Here is a 19639-nt window from a genome sequence, read left to right on the forward strand (position 1 = left end):
AGGTTTATTGTTTATCAGGGATTAAAGAATCTGAACAAAGCAGCTCAGGACATGTGGTACTCACTACCCTACACCAATTTTAACCTTTTTTTTTTTATTTGTAACAATAACAGTAAATGATTTTCTTAATATGGTACACGTAAATGATCTGTCTTTAAACTCAAACCAGACTACTTACAGTTATAGTCCTGCTATTGTGAAGGGTTATTGTGTGGAACAAGCGTTCTCATTATTTTGGTTCTGGCCATAGTTTTTGGCTTGACATATAGCATGTGTGTGTGTGACAGGTCAGCCACAGTAGGGTGACAACACCTCCCAGAGAAACCAGAAGTCACTAAGAGCCATAAAAAATGTGTGCTGAATTCCAAGTGAAAACTTATCCCACTTGAAAGGTTCGTGTGGAATTAACCGCACAGGTGCTTTAGGGATCAGCCTGTGTATTTTAACAGCTGCTCAGGGAGAGAACTGCAGCTTCAATACTCCAAAAGGTTCTGACGGTTCACTGAAATGCCTGATCCTGTCTTGCTTGGAAAACAAAGAGACAGCTTTAGGTAGAGTGCTAAAAAATTCCTCAGTCAGAAAAACCAACATACAATATACTCTTCTAATTCCCTGATCAGGATGTAAAAGTTGGACATGGTGAGAGTCTCTTTATGGTTTCTAAAAGACTGTATCCAGGGACATATGGGACATTTCCTTTGCCTACCTGCAGCCAAGTCCCAGCTTTGGCACAGGACACTAAGCTGCCCACACCACTACTGTCAAGAGCCTATGGGATAGGGGGTTGACTGTTAGTGTAGAGAGGATGGGTCCAAACTCTGTGTAAAACTAGAGTATTGCAAAATATGTAGTATGTATTCAATTGCAATGCACGCATTTCAAAAACGGGCATTACACATTGTAATGTCATGTAAGGAATAAAACTGAAAATAATTACCAAAACATTTTTCACTATTCAAACAACTAAAAGGGTATGGGACTTTCCAAAATTCCAATAAATTAATTACTGAATTGATCCTTTAATCTCTCGATTAACCCAGTTTCTGAAGATTGCCGAATTGATCATTTAGATTTAGTTGGAAGAAAGATTTGTGAAGGAAAGGGAATTTTATGGTTGGTTCAGATTCCCCCGATCTTAAGGTTAATTCACCAGTATTTATTGCTATTATATTTTTCTTCCTTTACAACTGAAAAACATTTGTATACTGTATAGTTGTATAGCGTTTTTCAAAAGATGCTAAATTGCTTCACATAGGAAAGGAATGCTGTTTATACAGCACTGCAATGCAGCACTCAGCCAGATGACATGGGACAGGCATTATGCATCAGCAGACCCAATACACACCTGATCAGAGTGAGACGTGAATTCAACCGTCTGATTTGAAGGGAACATTAGAGAGACCAGATTATGCAGTCCCATAGTGTAATTTATCCAAGACACCAACGTTAACACCACTACTCTTAGAAACATTGCAGTGGGATCTTTAATGGCCAGTAGTAGTTTTGCTAGTTTGTTTATTTATATTTGAAAGTCAGATGGGCTAGACATGGACTATTTAATAGCCCATGTATATATTACAAAGAGAAAGATTTATTTCAGAAAAGCAGAGGTGCAGTCAGAGATTCAATGTGTCTTATTTTATTGAAGAAGTTAGATTAAAATTAAATAAGTACACACAAGTCATTGTAAGACTACATTCACCGTTGCTTTGACTTGAAGCCATTTTTGTCATTTTTGTTATGGCATTGCATATAATATCTTTATGTTTCTCATTAGCATTTCTGAAACATGCAATAGCTTTAAATAGGCAGCTGTAAAATAAATATTCATAAATATTTTACATTAATGGATTCAGAAGGAAATGTGTTGCTTAACACATTGCAGATTTGTTTTAATTTACCCTTAAAATTACTTACAGGTGCTTGTAAATTCCTGCTTCAAAATAATTATGAACTGCTGCTTTGTACATGCTATAGAGCATTTTAATGTGCCAGTTGTAATCAGCTTTCAAAGCAACATGTGCCAATTTGAGTAATATATATATACACTATATATTTCTTTCCTCCATACCTGTATTTTATTAGACTCCAAAGTGTCCCAAGTGTTGCACCATCAATCATTTGTCAAGGTCCTTAGACACTCTGAGATTAACCAATTTCCTGCTGGCTAGACTTGTTTTTTTTGCCACCTAACATCTGCAGAGTGAGTTGATCACAATTTATTCTTGTGAAATTGAAATTCAAAGCATGAATGTGAGGTTAGCGTCTTACGGAATTAACATAAGACACACAGTGTGGCCTATCTAACATTATAGTTTAAAAGTAAGATAACTGAGACCTTAAAGTTATTCCCTGCATCAGAATTGAACGAGAAAATAAAGAAAATTGTATGTGTAGATAATAAGGGAAATGCCTTAGTTTGTAATGTGCTTTAGCCTTATTATAAACAAGCTTACTTTCAGTCTTGATAGTTTTACCTCTTACATACAGTATAGGAGGGGACCCACTCATCCAGCACTGAAGAGCAGCACCAACCTGGTTGACACATGGAAGCCATTATGCTCCAGCACCCCCAGTAAAATGCGGATCCAATGGAAAGCTGGCTTTTGCCAAATACATTAAAGGAGAACTTTAGGCAGGCTAGATAGTGGGGCAAGGACACTAAGGCTGATGTCCACTGTCACTAATAGCTAATCAATTTATTTTTATTTACAATAGAATCATCTTTTTTGCCTTTCTGTCAATAATAAGTATTAATATTTGTTGTGGAAAAAAATGAATGTTTTGCGAAATGTGCCAGAGAAATTATTATTTTTTAGAATTTCATAATGAAATTCCAATATGATTCCCTTCTCCCAGTTGCTAGTTACTAGTTGCTGTTTGCTGTCTGTATTGCCTAATCCAAATTCAGGAATGTGTAAATCATGTTGATCTGTTTATAGCAAATATACTGTGAAATATAAAGCAGAGTAATTATTGCCATATACAGTATACATACTGGGCTTATAGTGTAAGTGAAGCTCGCACATTCACATTGCAGTTAAAATGACAATTTGTAAATAACTACACTTTTGTGCTTTTCTCTGTTTTCAAAGAAAAATAGATAAAGCTGTGACCATGTACAAACTTTTATTTACTTTTTCACATTAATGCTGTGAGAGAAACGTTTACGACAAGAGCTTATCCTATGTGCAAAGAGCTGCTATATCATTGCAGTAATAGAGTACCCTTCAGAATTCAAAGATTTACAGGAATGTTTTGCATCTGCATCAATACAGGATTCTAGTTTGATGGACACTGAATGATAAGGTTAGATTCTCTGCTAGAATGTATTTTTTAGCATTTTGAGAGGACTATTTCAAGTCCACTACTTAACAGCAAAGAAAAATTCTATCAATAAGAAAATAGTATAATATTATGAATAATAATAGTATGGATAATATAATCCTCAAGAACAAAAAAACTGCAAAGGAGAATGTTATTAAGGATTTAGGTATTATGGTTGTAATTGGATTGCTTACAATTTGCATCATGTGCACTGTGTTTAATATCTAGGGAACTGGCTCCTTATGTATGTAAAAATGCACAAAGATGATTTTGGACAACTAATGTGCATATAATTAATATTCACAAGTCTGTTTATTTGAATAAATAAGCTTTTTAAAGCAGCAGTGAAAAGCAGATAAATACAAAGGTTTTCTTAATTAAAGTAGTAAGAAATTAAAGAAGTATAAAAACTCATCATTGTCAAAAATTGTCTTCCAATCATTTGTGGTTATATAGTGAAACGTAAACTGTACAGTGTCAACATTAAGACGTAGATAAAAAGATTTTAGACAGAAAAAGCCCGGGAGCATACAGTGTATTAGTTTTACTTAGGGAAAAAAGGTTAGATTTTGTCCATTTTTTATTTGCTCATCTGTCTTGTGCAGTGTACCAGCAGAATCCTTTCTGAGTCTTGGAGTCTTAGAGTCATAGTCTGCTATTTTGGTTTAGTGACCATGTGTGACCAAAAATCTAATGTTAATTTGAATGTATGGATATGCTCCTGTTAATGCATACACAGTATAGACTTGAAAGTCCATTACTTACTGTATATTCATTATTAATATGTAGTCACTTTTCCTGAGCTGCAGCCTAACCCAGAAACGTATGGTCTGAGATGGACTGAGAGCACATGACAGCTGTACAGGGACAAATAAATAACTTTGCACAACAGTATACTGTAGGCAAGAAATGTTGTCTTTTTTTGTCATAGATGTGTAAAATCCATGTGCATAGCCTTTGGTATTCCTGTATTGTAATGTAAATCTATATTCTGTTAATTCTCCTACCGTATGGCATTCATCAAACCTGCTACCGTTGAAAGAATTTCTGAAAACAAAATAAATCTCAAATATCCAAAGAAATTTTGCTGAGACTGAACATCTGTTGTTTTTTTGATAGAGGATAGAAATGTGTTAACATTTTTTTTTCAGATTCCTTGGGTAAATCGTTGTATCATTGTCTAAAAATTAAAAGAGAAATTGGAGCAGGTATCTCAAATTAAATGCCTTATGGTATAAAATAATCATCTGACATTATCACTGTAATATCAAAATATCTTTTAAATTACTTGAAACACAATATTGCTCCCAATCTCTATCCATCTGCATCACCTATATTGCTTAGGATACATTTTTAAAGTTCTGTGGTGCAAAGCTTACATTGTTCCAGTGAAGGTATACAGTAGGTTACAACTTTTGAGAAAAAGAGTAAAAAATCCATGGATACACTGTCTGGCAAGGAAATTAGATACTGGCCTAGAGTGGAGAGGTCCAATATTATACCATTAAACATGTCAAGATAACATTACATCCTGTTTGTAACCACTGATCAAGTTCACATAGAGCTGCCTGCTGTGGTCAGGCTAATGCATGTCCTCTGAAGCTCAGGAGGTTCACGGTAATCTGATATAAATTCTACATTCTGTAAATCAGTCACTTGCAATATAGGACAAATGGTCCTATGTTGTTTTTGCCTTAATATATACTGTCCCCATCGATGTACATAATGTAGTTTAGTTATCAATATATTGTATCTTCTGTCCTGCAGCTATTTTAGAGGAAAGCAACATCAGATAAACATGCTCCAAAATAAATAATAATCCTTAAACTTACTGTATATATACACTGTAAATGCCAGCAGCCATATCACCCTGCAACTCACAACTGGCAACTGTTACGGGAGCCGGGTGGGTCTCTCGTGGAGGGTGGTGAGACCCTATGTGAGGCGGGGAATCCGGAAACAGGACCACAGACAGCGTTCAGGGAAGACACACAGGGTTTACTGTGAAGGCAGTGAGGGGTTACAGTTCATGATCCGGTGTGCAGGGGAAAGCAGCCTTAGGCATCCAAGTCCAGCCAGGTCCAGGCGGGTAGTCGGGGGTAGTTCAAGATCCGAAGGGGCAGGTACTTCATCACAAACAGGATAAACACAGGATAAAATCCCCGGAAGAGGGGAAGCAGGACACAGGGACGTTGGCACGGAACAGAAATGGGATTGGGGACGCCGAGTCCCAGACACTGTGTTGAAAGGCGGGCTTCCAGGCGTCTGTATTCCAAGTGCTGAGCCCTGAAACACCCAAGGTGCAGCGTTTAAATATCAGCACGAAAACAAGACAAACCAGATAATAAAGTCCAAAGGCCAGCCAATTAGAGCGCTCACTAGGGGAGGGATACCGACCATGACAGCAACACACTGAAGCTCAGCAGGTGTGAGCCTGGTCAGTACCTGGATGGGAGACTCCTGGGAAAAACTAAGGTTGCTGCTGGAATAGGTGTTGGTGGGGCCAGCAGGGGGCGCTCACCCTGCGGCTCATGTGGGTCCTAATGCCACAGTATAGTGATGGCTACACTATACCGCAAACAGGCGCCGTCCTTCGGATGAGACGTAAATACGAGGTCCTGACTCTCTGTGGTCATTAAAAATCCCAGGGCGTTTCTCGAAAAGAGTAGGGGTGTAACCCTGGCGTCCTGGCAAAATTTCCCATTGGCCTTTACCAACCATGGCCTCCTAATAATCCCCATCTATGAATTGGCTTCATTACTCTGCTCTCCTCCCCACTGAGAGCTGGTGTGTGGTGAGCGTTCTGGCGCACTATGGCTGCCGTCGCATCATCCAGGTGGGGCTGCACACAGGTGGTGGTGGAGGGGAGTCCCCATTACCTGTAAAGCGCTTTGAGTGGAGTGTCCAGAAAAGCACTATATAAGTGTAAGGAATTATTATTATTATTATTATTATTATTATTATTATTATTATTATTATTATTATTATTATTATAAAGTGCTTTTCTGAACACTGCACTCAAAGCTCTTTACAGGTAATGGGGACTCTCCTTCACCACCACCAGTGTGCAGCCCCCATCTGGATGATGCGCCAGTCTGATCACCACACAACAGCTATCAGCATAGAGGAGAACAGAGTGATGAAGCCAATTCAGAGATGGGGATTATCAGGCCATGATAGGTAAAGACCAGGGGGAAATTTAACAGAGCTCTATCCCAATCTGTTAGAGCATATGATAATTGGATTTATTATGTATTATGAGTGCTTCAATACTTGATTCTTACCACTTTTAACAAATAAGATGAAGTACGATTAATTAGACAACCTCCTTCTATTGATCAATTTATTCATTTTCGATTCTGTAACCACAGGCAGTAAGGCAGATGAAATTTTATTTATCTCTTAGATGCCATGATATGCTGTGTGTCTCTGTGCGCTTGTTCTGCCCTGACCAGGTCATAAAAAGAGGGTCTGCGTCTGCTGTGGTTTATGATGGTTTTTCTACAAATGGTACAAATGGCATCTTGAAAACAACAGGAAGGCTTTTTTTATAATATACAGTATGTTAGTCATTGCAGTCCATCATCTGAAAACCAGGCACCTATAGACACCTATAATTTACCCTATTTGTTTTTCTGCAATTTTTCATGAAAAGTTGCTTCCAGCTGTGGCACTACAGCAGCCCCACTTTTATTTCTGTAAGTTGAAGATGTTTCTGTTTGTATTTACAGTCTCATTTACTGTACTTTGCAACAGATAACTGTCAATTCCAAAGGGAACATTGTGGTTAGCATTGTGATTCTGTTGTTTTCTGACTGATAAATGACCTGTTTTATGTAGCTTTTATTCTACTTTGTATCATTGCCAGATGTAATGTATATCTGCCTAATAATATAAAACGAGGGCCTCTGAGATCCCCCTTCTTTGACAGTACTTTTTTCGAGTATAGATTCAGTCCTAGAGATCTCAGACAGTAGTGGAACAAGTCTCCAGGATTCTCCAACTGCAGAGCCCGGCTGGCTAAGAGCTGTGGACATTGTTGGCCTTGCAGTGTACAGTACAGAGCACGATTACTCTTTGCCAGAGCACGGTTCTTTGTGAAGTGTATGCAGAGGGCAGTACTTTTAGAAAAGCTAGGCTGATAAAGAAGAAGTGACCACAGATGAGGTGACTTAACAAATAGATGGCTTCTCTTTTTTAAGCAATCGTTCCATGTTTGTGTGAGTACAATTTTGTACATTTAAATTAACTCTTAAAATAAAGTGTTCTGGTCATTTAAAGTTGATAGCATGTGAAATAAGATTACGTATAACAGAAGCAGGTGTAACATTGTGTGTGTTTTCCTGTTTTGCAGGTGAACCCGAGTTTAAATACATTGGGAACATGCATGGCAACGAGGCTGTGAGCCGGGAGCTGATCATCTTTCTTGCACGGTACCTTTGCAATGAGTACCAGAAAGGCAATGAAACCATCGTCGATCTGATCCACAACACACGCATTCATCTCATGCCCTCAATGAACCCAGATGGCTTTGAAAAGGCAGCCTCCCAGGTACTGATAATGCTCTGAACATTGGTATATTATTATTATTATTATTGTAATTATTGTTGTTGTTGCATGTTGGGAAAATTGTATCTGTATTCAGATTTCACTTGGTTTCAAGGGAAACTAGTTTCTAATCAAAACCTGAATTGTTTCGAAAAGTATTTACTCTGAGCCAGGACACTAAATATTTACCCTAATGGGCTGTATTCCAGCAATGTTTTGTTTCAGTTGTACTCAGAAGGAAATACACTGCTGTTTGTCTGTAGTAACAGCATGTTTGATAATAGAAATGTGTCGTCTCTCATTATTTTGACAGGGTGACATTTGGGAATTTTATTAAAAACAGAGAAATGCGTTGAAATTTAAACATCTTGTTTTATCCTGAATTACATGTGCCTGCTAGCGCTGATAAGTAACATTTACAGTAAATGCAGTAAATGTCTTTCAGTTAAGAAGATTAGGCTGCAGTGATATGGCCAGCAGCCATATCACTCTGCAGCTCACAACTGGCAGCAGGACACAGGCACGTTGGCACGGAACAGAAATGGGATTGGGGACGCAGAGTCCCGGACACTGTGTTGAAAGGCGGGCTTCCAGGCGTCCGTCTTCCAAGTGCTGAGCCCTGAAACACCCGAGGCGCAGCGTTTAAATATCAGCACGAAAACAAGACAAACCAGATAATAAAGTCCAAAGGCCAGCCAATTAGAGCGCTCACTAGGGGAGGGATACCGACCATGACAGAAACACACTGAAGCTCAGCAGGTGTGAGCCTGGTCAGTACCTGGATGGGAGACCTCCTGGGAGAAACTAAGGTTGCTGCTGGAATAGGTGTTGGTGGGGCCAGCAGTGGGCGCTCACCCTGCGGTCCATGTGGGTCCTAATGCCCTAGTATAGTGATGGGGACACTATACCACAAACAGGCGCCGTCCTTCGGATGAGACATAAATAAGAGGTCCTGACTCTCTGTGGTCATTAAAAATCCCAGGGCGTTTCTCGAAAAGAGTAGGGGTGTAACCCTGGCGTCCTGGCAAAATTTCCCATTGGCCTTTACCAACCATGGCCTCCTAATAATCCCCATCTATGAATTGGCTTCATTACTCTGCTGCTAGAAGCGGTGTTAGTGGGCCAGCAGGGGGCGCTCACCCTGCGGTCCATGTGGGTCCTAATGCCCCAGTATAGTGATGGGGACACTATACTGTAAAAGGGCACCGCCCTTCGGATGAGAAGGAAAACCAAGGTCCTGACTCTCTGTGGTCATTAAAAATCCCAAGGGGTTTCTCGAAAAGAGTAGGGGTGTAACCCCGGCGTCCTGGCCAAATTTCACAATGGTCCTTACCAATCATGTCCTAATAATCCCCATCTGTGAATTGGCTTCATTACTCTGCTCTCCTCCCCACTGATAGCTGATGTGTGGTGAGCGTTCTGGCGCACTATGGCTGCCGTCGCATCATCCAGGTGGGGCTGCACATTGGTGGTGGTGGAGTGGATCCCCATTACCTGTAAAGCGCTTTGAGTGGAGTTTTCAGAAAAGCACTATAAAAGTGTAAGCAATTATTATTATTATTATTATTATTATTATTATTATTTATTCAAAAATACACTGCCATGGTTTCACAGACACCTGAGACATTTCAAGGGATAATTCATCAATTTCACATGGCAAAATAAAATATTCTTCATACAAAATATGTAATTAAAATATTAATGGATTAAAATAAACATTAAACATATATTGGGTTAAATGCCTTTTTGCAAAAGATTAGGAGGTTTGGATGAAAACACTGTAAAGCATTTGAAATATTGAAATAGCCAGATAGTCCTCCTTTTTGTGGTTTGTCAGAGGTTTTGCAGATAATTTTCCTGAACCTGGTCCCAGTAGCAATCTGTTAGTTTTCTGCTTGGATTTGAAAGTAAAGTATTGGCTTTTAAAAAGAAAACCCTTACAAGAACCTTTAAAATTTGATGTCTAAAGTAAGCCACTTTATAATAGCTACCCCCTGATTCTGAATGAGAAAATCCTTAGTGACAGGAGTATCAGCTATCATGATTATCCCATCTTGTCTAATTTTTAAAAAAACACATGCTGAGTAGGAAAAACTGCGTAGCTGCCATTTAGTCATGACAGTAATGATACTTCGATGTGAACTCAAGGAGTTTTAAACAAAAGTTTTAAAGGAAGTAAAACCCTTGTGACCACGAACTTCTCATTCATTGTTTTTAGGAAAAAGGGATTATTATTCTATTCTTTCTAAGACGTTTATTCGGGTTTGGCTAAGTTTCCTCTTCTTCATATTTCACAGTTAATTCTGTATGGTCTGTGGTTGACTTTTTATTGCCTTTGAGGATTTTGAATGCTTTTTGAATTCTGAAACTCCCCTTGTTTTCTCTATTCAAGACTTAAAAGGTTCAGTTCTTCTTGCCTGCCGTCTGAAGATATCTCTTTCAACATGGGAATGTATCTTTTTCACTCTTCGATGAATTGGTTTTTTATCCAATAAAGCAATATTTTCTGTAATGTGATAAAGACATTTGTACACAGTGTTCTGAATAACATCTTACTAGAGCTTAGTTGCTGATATGGAAATACTCACTTGAAGCAATGTTCACTACTTTATGTGTTTTAGCAACATTAGCGTAATCATGTAGGCTGTTTGTGAGAACCCTGAACAGAACTATTCCTTCTGTAATATGAATTGAAAAGATTATAGAATATCACTTTCCCAATGTGAGGAAACATGACAAAAGTTAAAATATTGAGTCCTTTCAAGCACCACAGTTATTAACAGGCATACAATAAGGAAAGCTCAGCTAAAAAGTTAACAACTTGAAGCATGTTGAATCTGTGGTTTCTCGTGGAATTAATATTTTCCGTTAATTTCTTCATGCAGCCTGGTGATCTCAAGGACTGGCTTGTGGGTCGCAGCAATGCTCAAGGCATAGACCTCAACAGGAACTTCCCAGACCTGGACAGAATAGCGTACATCAATGAAAAGGAAGGAGGGCCAAATAATCACCTTTTGAAGAACATGAAGAAAGCTGTGGATCAGAATAACAAGGTATAAATGCAGAAGCGGTGGTCTAATAAAATAAAACTCAATTAATTCACTTTACTTACTCAATTAAGATTTAGTTTCTAAAATTACTTCATGTGAAATTTGTGAACTATTCATTTTCAAGGTTATGGTTCTTATAGACATTATTATCCTTCTTTTCAGTATTTATGCCTAAAATGAGCTGCTAAAATATTGGTAAGGATTGGTATCTAAGGTTTGCCTCTTTAAAATAAATGAAAACCTCAGATGTTGCTTTTTCAGTAAAAATTAATAATAATTAATATTATTCTATGAATATTTTGACTTGAAATTTGGAAAATCAAATACGTCACAGTGGATTAAAAGATCATTTTTTGACGTTAGATTAGATGAGTATTTAGTACTTATAGACATGAATACAGCAAACAAAAGGGATGGAACATCTCCAGTGAGGTTAACTACGACTTCATCAAGTCTTATCAGAGGTATAGTTAGAAAACCAGGAACACATCTCTGGAACCATACTGTCTTGAAACACAAACGTAAAACACCATCTAATCCATTTTAAACTTGCTCATGAACCATAAACAACACAATGCCTGTCCAGGGGTAGATTGCTCCCCAATCTTCCTTACCCTCACTGGTACTTGTCTACGTTTCTTCTATGATTGTCCTGTAGGAGAATGCTTTTGGGTGTATTTGACTAATAAGTTTTCAGATTTCACTGGTGTAACCGTGTCTTTAATCACTGTTTGGGTACTCTTGAGCACAAAAACAAATAAGAATTGGGATACCTTAAACCATTGCAGACCTTCACAGGAACATGCATATGAAGGCCATAAGATCGCAAGTTGTTGTTTTTTCTCTTTTGTCAGACCGTTTTTTTTTTTTGGTTCTTAAATTTGTTGTGTTTTGTTCTACAAGTAGCAGCATAAAGAAGTATGATGTATCTCTATATGGCAAACATACGGAGAACTGAAAGATGTTGTTTTTTCCACAGCTGGCCCCAGAGACCAAGGCTGTGATTCACTGGATCATGGACATCCCGTTCGTCCTTTCAGCTAATTTACACGGAGGAGACGTAGTGGCCAACTACCCGTATGATGAGACACGTAGTGGTGAGCTGGACTTGAAGTGCTTATTGTAACTTTGTGATTAACTCCTTGGAATAATGACGGAGCTGACTAAGGCTCGGGATTAAACATTCTGGTTCTTTTGTTCCCGTGATTTCAGCTCAGAATCTTGTAAGGCTACCACTTAAGAGGAGAATAAGCATTATCTTTAGGTTACACTGGAGTTCAATCAAAATGTTAAATATTTCAGAACCTACTTTGTTCAGCACCTTGAGTTCATGGGAATCCTGGTATTTTATACAAAATGTAAAAACAACATTGATGGACAGAATGTAGGATAGAAACATTTTAGTACTTCAGGCGGGTAGCTGCGTCAGCGTGTGTATTCTGCAAAGGAACAAGTAATAGTTTTATCCCATGCTGAAAAGAGAAGAAAGAAAACACAACGTTTCGGCTGTGGAGCCCTCTTCAAGTGTGACTTTCATCTCTTTTCAGCATGGAATAAAACTATTTCTTATTCCTTAGAAACATTATGTACTTGTATATACAGGTAGAAAGGAATGTGAAGCACCTTGTATTCGGCAGGGATTTTTTCCTTTGCACTGTTCTGCAAAAATCTTTGTTTAATTGGTTAACAGTTCATCCTCAATCAGAATGTAGGAAATACCAAACATCATTCTAGTGTAGATTAGTCTGGATTAGTGGAGAGAAAGATTATAATTGTTTTCCTTTTCAGTACTTGTACTCAGTTCTTTTTTTACTTGTGGATCTCAGAATGCATCAATCTCAAAGAAATTATTTCACAGAAGAAAAATAAAAATAAATAATTTCAGCAATTGCATACTTTTAAATCATGGCTCTACTGTATGTAGGTAAATGATCTGATTATCTCTTTTGGCCATTTCTTGAAAGAAAGCAGAATATCAGCTTCAACAACATTGCTGGGTGGCTTGTTCTAGATTGTGACAAACGCTTATGTAAAAGGTACCTTTTGTTATTGACTTTAAAAACGCTTACCTGTAGCTTTCCATCTATATCCTCTGGCACACGTTGATTGTGGATATTAGTAAATGCTTCTTTGTCCAAGACTAAAAAGATTCAGATCTTTAAGCGTGTCAATGTAGGATTCCTCTGAATCTGGTAATAGATTCAGATGTTTTTCTCTGGATAGATTCTAGAGCAGCAGTTTCTTTCTTCTGTGGTAACCATAAATGAACACAGAATCCTAAATGAAGTCTTGCTAGTATATTGTACAATCTTAACTTAATATCCCTTGATTCAAATCATACACATTTAACTATATACCCTAACACTGTTTGCTGACATAATTTTCATTGTTCTGTAAAACAATGTGAAACTGTGCAGTTACGATACATTTTCCTTTTTCATAGAACTGTTCCAGAATATTCAGTCGTGACTGGGCCATTCCGGCTGTCCATGTGGAATATATAGATTCTCGTTCCATCATAAAATCCAAATATATTGAGCACTGAGCAATGCGCAGTATACCGAATGCTGTTCAGTCGGAAAGGGAACGAGACAGGCACAGTGCTGCTGATTTTAGGAGTTCGTGATAAGCAGTTCTGTCCTTCTCTATGTGTTGACAGGCTCTGTTCATGAGTACAGCGCCAGCCCAGATGATGCCACATTCAAGAGTTTAGCCCGTGCCTACTCCAGCTACAACCCCCTCATGTCAGACCCGAACAGACCACCCTGCCGCAAGAACGATGATGACAGCAGCTTTGTCGACGGCATTACCAATGGAGCTGCTTGGTACAGCGTCCCAGGAGGTGCATGTTAATGCTTTTCTTCACAAAGACACATGGTCACCCTTCATTTGTGCCATCTACACGGGTTTAAATAAGACTTAAACAAGAGTTTTACATGGTGTGTAACCGTGTAACCTACAAAGCAGATAAAAAGTCTGGCTGCTTTCCACAAATTACGTCTGATCATTATTAGCCTTTCTTGTGCATAGACTTTAAACTATACATCTGTGGTCTGAACAGTGCTTTTCGGTGTAAATTTGGACAGAGCTAAAATAGTATTCTTTCACCGTTCAGGCATGCAGGACTTCAATTACCTGAGCAGCAACTGCTTCGAGATCACAGTAGAATTGAGCTGTGATAAATTTCCACCTGAGGACACCCTCAAGATGTACTGGGATCAGAATAAGAATTCTCTGGTTAACTACATTCAGCAGGTGTGTGGAGTACCTTTGCATATGAACCATTCAATGTAAGGAATGTTGTCTGCAAGTGTCTAACACACTAAAATTACATTACAAAATACAACAGTCTTATAATAAATGTTATTATACACATGTTATCATTTTAGAACAATTCACTTGTAAAACCATAGTATTACACATACAAATATACACAAGTTACCTCTAAACACCTTCAGTATATTTGATTAAGGCTTGTAGAAGATGGGAGCATTCCATTAAAAACAAGCAAGAAGAGTGTATAAAAGAGATAGACACCAAGATACAGTGGGTTTGAAATTTACAACTAGCAATTAACAAGATAGACACCAAGATACAGTGGGTTTGAAATTTATAACTAGCAATTAACGAGATAGACACCAAGATACAGTGGGTTTGAAATTTACAACTAGCAATTAACGAGATAGACACCAAGATACAGTGGGTTTGAAATTTACAACTAGCAATTAACTCTATACTGTATTTTGATTAAGTCTGGGCCCTAGACAGTACTTTGAGACAAGCGCTTTGAGAAGCCACCTTAAAAGGCTCTATATAAAATAAAGTTTATTTTTATATTATTACTTGATGCAGTGGCAGTAGATAATGTGGTTTTGAGCACCCTGCTTTTACAATGAGATTTGACCCGTTTACCTACTGTAGTTTAAAATTGGATAGTCCAGGATCAGTGAGAATTGGAGTCTTCTGTGGCCTTTGGTCCTCCTTTTCCTGTTCCACCATGTTATGTAATGTACTGTCAGGACAAGGTTTTCTTTGCATACTATCGAGATGTATGTTTTTAAAAATGTCCCACAGTTATGCAGTGTGTTTTTATTGACTGGCTTGTTTTTACATAGGCTCACTGTGGTGTGAAAGGGTTTGTGCGTGACCTGCAGGGGAACCCCATCTCTAATGCCTCAATATCTGTAGAAGGGATAAGCCATGACATCACCTCTGGTAACAACCCCACTACACTTATCATATATGTGTACAAAACGCTTTGCCTAGACATTGCTGTTTATCACAAAAAGGGTTATCTCATTTCTTAATGGAAATGTAAACCTTTAGTTTTTATCTTGACTTCTGTTATTTTCATCCTAATTTTGATTGTTGTTAAAATAACAAGGACAGTAGAAAACCTCCAGCCTCCAGTTTGTTTTAAATCTTGTCAAAATATCATGAGGCTGTATTATGGTGCCACCTAGTGGGCCACACTTTTAAAAACATCAATCCAATAAGAGTTTTTTTCACACAGTTTTTCTTCAGTGGCTATCCAATGTGCTTTTATATATGTAGTCATCAAATTGATATAATCTCTGCCATGCATTTATAGAGACACAGATACTGAACTTTGTATTTTATCCAACATTTATACAAATGGCAGCACGTAACGTCCAGTTCTTTCTCTTGATACAATGGCTCATTTTAAATACGTAGGTCACATTTTGCCTTCTTTTAAAACTAATTGTTTCCATGTGCTATATATATTTTTTCAGCAAAGGATGGTGATTACTGGCGTCTTCTTGCCCCTGGTAACTACAAAGTATCTGCCTCCGCCCCAGGCTACCTCACTGTGATTAAAAAGGTGGCTGTTCCTTATAGCCCAGCAACAAAGGTAAGCAGCGATGCTAAGATTTATACGGAAAATTATTTTTTTCTTTCTTCGAAAAGACAGGAACATTGCCTTTGTGGCCAGAGGCTTCATTAAAGACAAAAGGAAAGTGTAATAAGGAAGTGGTGTTCCTTTTTTATTGACTTTTATCCACTTTCTGTTCTGTCTGTCCCCAAGTATGAACTATATTGTAATAAATTTATGAAACTGTAAAACAAGAAACAGCATAATAATATGATGGTCTGGATGATGGTGGTGGACTAATATGATGGTGATACAGTAGGTGGCACTATTTCAGCTGGATCATAATTTCCATATGAACTCTACAGTACTCTGGTAATCCTCTCCTGGGAGGGGTAGCCCATGAGTGAAGTATAATTACTATTTCATTTTCTACTAAATTATTTTAATACACTGCATTGCTCAGTGTAGGTACGTAGATGAGTATTTTCTCACTCATTGAAGACATTTTGGGAAAAGTAAAATTTTATGAAACGTTTCATAGCAGAAAAGGTTAAAGGCTAAAACCACAGTACAGCATTGTCACCCAGCCCCCAGAATTCCTGATATATATTCCAGAAAAATATTAGGTAGCGTGACATTTATTAATTGTTCTGTCACAGACCAGCTCTTTTGAGTTAACAGCTGTGCCCCACATTTTTTAAACAGTTTGATCTGAGCAAAGTTTTATGTTAAATATCACCCTGATCGTACACCCTCGTCAGCAGGATATACAAACAGATTTTTATTTTAGCTTTGAATTTAAATACAAAGCATTTTACAGAGCACAAACTCATGTGCTGCACAGTGAATGTTGGAAGTATTGTGGAAGAGATATGGGAGGTGTTAACACTGCCAAAATATAGTGAAATTTCCTCGGTCTGGAATAGTCTCTTTTTTTTGTGGTAGACAAGAGGAAGCATAATTCAGTAGTGTTTACAATAAATAGAACATTGCAGATTACATTTTAATCTTTAATTTAATATTTACTTCAGTTTTGAAATACAGCACTAATATCTTGCACCAGTTGTCTTTCCTTTTGTACCTTGTGCTTTGCAACGAATGTATTGCTCAAATCCACTCTCTGCAATTAATGATCTGTATAAACGAGAAATAGACTGTGGAAAAGGATTTTCTGCTCCCAATATCCAATTCCTTACATGCTTGAATTTGTAAATATTTTTTGTAAAAATATGTAGCAGACAGCACTGGGGCGCAATGATTAGCATTTCTGCCTCGCATTGTTGGGGCTCTGGGTTCAGTTCCTGTGTGGAGTCTGTATGTTCTCCCCTTGTCTGTGTGGGATTTCCTCAAGGTGCTCTGGTTTCCTCCCACAGTCCAAAGACATGAAGGTTAATTGGCTTCTGGGAAAATGGCGTGAGTGTGTGTGTTTGTCTGTCTGTATGCCCTGCGATGGACTGGCGTCCCATCCGGGGTGTATCCTGCCTTACACCCATTGCTTGCATGGATAGGCTCCTTCTCCCCTTGGATCTTGTAATGGAAAAAACAATTAGAAAATGGATGGATGGAGAGTATACTTACTGAAACTATACTTTGTGTATTCCTCTTTTTATACAGTGTGTGTTCACTTATTTACAAATCTAAAAATAGTCCACTGAGAATGAAAGTTTTAGAGAATTCAGATAATTGAAAGTATTGCAAGGTCATAGAAGTTCCAAGAACCCATTGTTTCTCATCTTATCTTCGAAGGTGGATTTTGAGCTGGAATCTTTGATTGAGAGGAAGGAAGAGGAGAAAGAAGAATTGATGGATTGGTGGAAGATGATGTCAGAAACACTGAACTTTTGAACGGATATCATACTCTTGACATGTTGATGTAAAAGTGTTTAGCAAGTGTTTTAGTCACATTAAAATTAAATTTGTTTCTGTTTTTTAAACGTATAATGATACTGCAATGAGATATAATGGACTGCTTGGTTTTCCAGTGGCAAAATTTAATTCCTTTGCCATAGCACAGACCCTTACCCTAAAGTATACTGTACCTTGGTAAATGAACGATAGCCTTTTTGTCCTTTTACCATGATTTTTCATATCTATGCTTTACTACACTGAATACTAGGAAAAGTATAGTAATAGTGAAGGAATATTGAATCCATAGAAAAGCACAGAAAATGGTAAAACCACAGGAAACAAAAAAATTTATAAAATTGCTGAATTCCAAAAGTACAATTACCAAGGTAAATACTCATTAGGGATATTTCAGGGAATAATGCGAACAGTCCATACTGAAGAAAGGATTTATTATTATTTATTATTCCTGTGATGTGGTGTTCTTTATCATATATGTTAAGTACTTTGGTAATCATGAACCCAAACTAAACTCTGTGACCAAATAGTTGTACACTATGTCGTTAGAAATGTGAGTTAATTATTTAAATTCAGAGACTGATAACTATGGTCCAAACTATAAACCTGTAGGAACAATGTCTTTTAATGTATTTTAAAGTCATCTTCATGTTGCTTTATGACACGTGTCATGTATTTACACTATATAATAGTATAAGTTAAGTTCTATATTTTAATCTTCAGAAGAAGTGTAAATTAATTTGTTATGAAAAAATACTATTACCTACCTTGTATGAAGCAAGTGTCTTTTGTTTTCCTCCCAAAAGGGTTATATTAATGTTTGACATCACAACACATCTTACAGCACAACCTTGAGCTCTTATCCTACGTTTTAGAGTTTATGAAAGCACAACTGGTTAACCACACACTAGGTTAATAGTGCAAGATGTTATAAATGTGCTCCTTACTGATAAATTGTATGATTTTGTCTCTTAAAACATAAGTGTTCCACTTCTTCCAGCTGTGAGTATAACATCCATGGCATTTTACATCTGAAAACCTCATACAAAGGTCTCTAGCCATGTAGTTTATAAGTTTGTAAATAAAATATGCAATGGTGAACAGATTGTTTTATGTTGAAATAAGATACTACAAATTCTGAAAGAAAATTCAGAAAATGAAACCATTATTGTCAAATAACTGCATATTTCTGGCAACTTTATTTTGCAAATCTCTCTTTTACAGCTGCATAAATTATGATCCAAATTTTTTCCAAAATCTGCATTGAAATTAGGGGCTCCAGACTATAGAAATTAAACCAGAGTAAACCAATTGAATTGCATTCTCCAGCTTGTGAAGTTCTTCTAAATGCAAGGTTTTCAGAAACTGAAAGGATTGTAGTAAAAAATAATAAAATAATAATTTTTATTGATAACTGTACAATAAAGAGAATATACAAATAACATTGTCAGATCTATAGATTATGTTCAATTCTTGGAACCTTACCTAAACATAAAACCTTTTCTTCATATTTTGGTTTATGATAGAGATTTTATACAAGGATGTGCCAGTGTAAATGTAGAGAACAAAGGAAAATATTTTTTAATTTTTAATAGCACAGCAATGTCATGATTGGATATGTTAAAATTGCCAATAAACCTTTTTAAAATGATTTTTTTTGTAATACTTTCAGCCTAGTAAACACAAATTGGATATACAGTGTTTACTATACCTATTCCCTGGCTAACAACAGCCAAGCTCTTCTCTTTAGTTTGCGATTTTCTAAATAAACTGATAAGTAGAGAACCCCAATTAGAATAAGGTATGCTTATGGCATTTCAAAGTGCTTCCCCTTCGATGTAACTGATGACTTTGCATATAATTGTACCACCTTGTAATTTACATCATTTAGATCTTTGTAAACAACTGACTTGTTTTGATTGTGCATTGCTGACAGCCTGGTTACAAAAAGGTGGCCCCAGAATGTTGCCCACAGCTAACTTGCTTCAGAAACGGCTGTTATAATCCTTCAGTTTTT

The 19639-nt window shown here is 37.3% G+C and overlaps 1 protein-coding gene across 1 annotated transcript in view; it reads left to right on the top strand.

Annotated features, from left to right (window-relative positions):
• Positions 1–19064, top strand: part of cpe (carboxypeptidase E) — a 44186-nt gene extending 25122 nt beyond the window's left edge. Inside the window, exons 2-9 of the mRNA XM_088633316.1 lie at positions 7682–7878; positions 10761–10928; positions 11905–12022; positions 13585–13767; positions 14041–14180; positions 15041–15140; positions 15680–15798; positions 17506–19064. Of these exons, the coding sequence (XP_088489442.1) occupies positions 7682–7878; positions 10761–10928; positions 11905–12022; positions 13585–13767; positions 14041–14180; positions 15041–15140; positions 15680–15798; positions 17506–17604 (1124 nt within the window). The 3' untranslated portion in view covers positions 17605–19064. The remainder of the gene's footprint in view (positions 1–7681; positions 7879–10760; positions 10929–11904; positions 12023–13584; positions 13768–14040; positions 14181–15040; positions 15141–15679; positions 15799–17505) is intronic.
• Positions 19065–19639: the final 575 nt, after the last annotated feature.

The sequence above is a fragment of the Lepisosteus platostomus genome, chromosome 1 (genome assembly GCF_059453375.1).
Source record: "Lepisosteus platostomus isolate fLepPlt1 chromosome 1, fLepPlt1.hap1, whole genome shotgun sequence".
In the NCBI taxonomy this organism is placed as follows: domain Eukaryota; kingdom Metazoa; phylum Chordata; class Actinopteri; order Semionotiformes; family Lepisosteidae; genus Lepisosteus; species Lepisosteus platostomus.